Source organism: Sinocyclocheilus rhinocerous, unplaced genomic scaffold (genome assembly GCF_001515625.1).
Source record: "Sinocyclocheilus rhinocerous isolate Xijiao unplaced genomic scaffold, SAMN03320098_v1.1 scaffold1230, whole genome shotgun sequence".
Lineage (NCBI taxonomy): Eukaryota > Metazoa > Chordata > Actinopteri > Cypriniformes > Cyprinidae > Sinocyclocheilus > Sinocyclocheilus rhinocerous.
The window spans coordinates 508,782-512,363 of record NW_015652275.1 but is presented as its reverse complement, the minus strand read 5'-3'; the positions used below and the strand labels follow the sequence as shown (position 1 = coordinate 512,363).

Genomic DNA, 3,582 nt, shown 5'->3' with positions numbered 1-3,582 from the left:
TCCTCTTCTCTATATACACTACATCACTGGGGTTCCTCAGGGATCAGTCCTCGGACTGCTCCTCTTCTCTATATACACTACATCACTGGGGTTCCTCAGGGATCAATCCTTGGACCGCTCCTCTTCTCTATATACACTACATATACATAACAATGCTACCATTGTTATGCTGATGAAACACAGCTCTACCTCTCATTTCAACCAGATGATCCAACGGTACCTGCATGGATCTTAGACTGCCTGACAGACATCTCAGCATGGATGAAAGAACATCACTTTGCAGCTCAACCTGGCAAAGACAGAGCTTCTCATCTTCCCAGCCTCCCCATCAGTACACCACCAGTTTACCATCCAGCTAGGTTCATCAACGATAATCCCATCGAGTTCGGCCAGGATTGTTGATCCTTGATGATCGGCTAACCTTTAAAGATCATATTGCAAAAACAGCACGATCATGCAGGTTTGCACTACACAACATCAGGAAGATCAGGCCCTTCCTAAAAGAACAAGCGACACAGCTTCTTGTCCAGGCCCTTGTCATTTCTAAGCTGGACTATTGCAATGCTCTTCTCGCTGGACTTCCATCATGTGCAATCAGACCTCAGCGAATGATTAAGAATGCAGCAGCACATCTTGTTTTCAATGAGCCCAAGAGAGCCCATGTTACACCGCTTCTCATCTCTCTGCACTGGCTTCCAGTCGCAGCTCGCATCAAGTTCAAGACATTGGTGCTCCTACTTCCACTCACTCTTACGAGTCTACACCCCCTCCAGAAAACTCTCAAGGACGTTTTCTTTCACCGTTCCCTGCTGGTGGAATGATCTATCTAACTCCATTCATACAGCCGAATCCCTCACAATTTTCAAGAAACAACTGAAAACTCATTTCTTCCGTGAGCATCTGATTACATCCTCCTATTAAAAATAAATAAATAAATAAAATAAAAATTATCTTTGCTTTCACTTTTTCTATGCTCTCATTATCCCTTAATCCCTTCCTGTCCAACCTTTTACTATTTTGAACGATGACTGAAACCTTGTATAATGGGCACTTCTCGTGTTTATTGCCATCCTATGATGAATCGCTTGTTGTATTCCTCAATTGTAAGGCGCTTTGGATAACAGTGTCTGCCAAATGAATAAATGTAAATGTAAATTTGTGGATTTAGAAATATTTCAAGCGTCAAGACACACACAAATCCACAAATAGGTGGATGATTCGTATGAAACATCAGTATTCTGTATTTTAAGCTATTGAAATATGAGCAGATGTACTTCAAACTGCACATCTTTACCAAAATGAAAATACAAAGTAGGTGAAAATATGGGCTTTAGTGTTGTTCTCAATTGTAATTAATGTGAAACTACAGGACACTCAGACCCAATAAAAAATTACAATCAATTAAATAAAATGTAGTATTAATTTCATATAAATATAGCATTTTTAATATTTTTTATTAAAATATTCAAAAATAATTTAAAAATAACAGATTGGCAAGTATGGGGAAAAATGACTTTTGAAAGAAAAAGAAACTGTAGCATCTAAAATAACTAGTTTTATTCAAGTTATTCAATGTTTCTATACCAGTAAAAACATGTTATGGGTTAATTAAGGTAGAAATAGCTCTTTAAAGGGATAGTTCACCCAAAAATGAAAACTCCATTTTCTCAGTTCAGTCTCTAATGCTCCTGATGAAAAATGTCAAATAAACTCCCAGTGTTTGACTCACCAGCTGATGTATTTGGTGGCATTGTAAAAAACTGGGTCTCCAGCGATGCCGAAGCTGATGTTCAGGCCGTAAGTCTGAGGATCTTTTATGAAATACGCCTGAACCAGACGGGACTGAGGGATCTGGTCCACAGACACGAGCTCGGAGTGTTTGCAGGGTGTGGCATCCGGGTTTGGTTTACGATACGCCATGAGTTTCCATTGATTATAACCCCACACATTGTCGCCATTTACTGGAAACGAGACCCAATTAGACACCTGACAGAAGAGATGGGATAAACGCTTGCTTTATACAGGAAAACATCAACATACATTCATATTCACCATGTACACCCTGGCAATATTAATTAATAGTAAGGAAAATCTGATTTTTTGGACAAAAAAAAACAAAACAACAACACTAGAATAAAATTGCATGTGTTTTTTTATTTTTTTGTACATATTTGATCCATCAGGATTGTATGGCTAATATATTATGATATGGTGAGAACCTGGAGGAAAAAAACTTTTTTCAGAGACTCAAACACAGCAAAAATATGCAATTTGGCGCAAATGCTGATATTTATATGATGAATGAATTCTGATGCTTGTAATATAAATATAGCAACAATATAGCAGATACTTGCATAAAATGATATAAATATCAGTCGTCACTATATCTCCAATTAGGGTTGGGCGATGTCTACAAAATTGGCATCGGACGATGTCTACAGTGAAACATCGCGATGAACGATGACATCGGCGGGGGTGTGCCCGAAGCGTGAATCCTTATAAGGCACGGAAGACAAATGGGTCATTCTACAGAAACGTCCACTTTTCTGTCCCTAGACTTTACAGAAATATTACAATTGAAATACACATTAGGGTTATTTTTATATTTTAAAATTAAACAATATGTTATTTGAACAATTACACCTTCCTGAGCTATCAATGTGGCATTATTTTTTAAAATTAATTATATAGAATTCCAAGTACCACAAAACTGCTTGTCCCAACAGCCATGTACAGAGGGAAAGTGCTTTATTTTGAGGTTCCACCTGGATGATGTGACAGCAGCCATATTGCGCCAGAACGCCCACCACACACCAGCTTAAAGGGTTAGTTCACCCAAAAATGAAAATTAGCCTGTGTTTTACTCACCCTCAAAGCATCCTAGGTGTTGAAGCCATTTATTGTAAGGTTTTACTTGGCCACTGGATGGCACTGTGACACAGTATAATTGTAACACCTGTAACGGTAAATTTACAGACTAAAGTAACTAGTAAACCTGTAAATTGTAACGGTGTAAGAGCCAGGTGTGTGTGCGTTGGTAACTGGGAAGCACACAGTTTTTGACCGCATGGCAGAGTAGCGTGCAACATGGACTATGATCTTATGCTGTGTCTTCAAGGTATGGACTTGTATTGTACATGTTAATGAACAAGGAACACTCATAGCAAGTTGTTTTGGGACAATTGTTATTGGAGCACAAATAAAGAAAGACATTTGTTTGCATCTATTTCCGCTTGCACGGACTCTGTTTGTATGAACTTGAACTTGCTCACTCATATTATCAACGGCAGTGGCTTACTGGAAAGCCGTTACACAAAAGTCAAAAACTGTGCTTCATTGGATAAAAGGAGATCGCTTGGATTAAACGTCAATGCATGTGTTTCGACGGACAAGAACGACGCCGTTTGTTTGGGTAAAGGCTTCTTGTTTCTGCACATGAGGACATCGTTGCGTCAAGACGCCTTTGGATTTAATCCTTGGATTCGACTCGGTGGTTTCGTTTGGATTGTATTTCTTCTGGTTACGCATGAAACGCATGAATTTGCTACAGGAGGCCTTTATTCACCCCCCGGAGCCTTGTGA

The 3,582-nt window shown here is 39.0% G+C and overlaps 1 protein-coding gene across 1 annotated transcript in view; it reads right to left on the bottom strand.

The window, feature by feature from the left end:
- The window catches only part of LOC107714289 (glycosylated lysosomal membrane protein-like), a 7,646-nt gene extending 5,656 nt beyond the window's left edge, over positions 1-1,990 (bottom strand). The window contains exon 1 of the mRNA XM_016520101.1: positions 1,730-1,990. Coding sequence (XP_016375587.1) covers positions 1,730-1,920 — 191 coding nt within the window. The 5' untranslated portion in view covers positions 1,921-1,990. The remainder of the gene's footprint in view (positions 1-1,729) is intronic.
- Between the last annotated feature and the right edge of the window lie 1,592 nt (positions 1,991-3,582).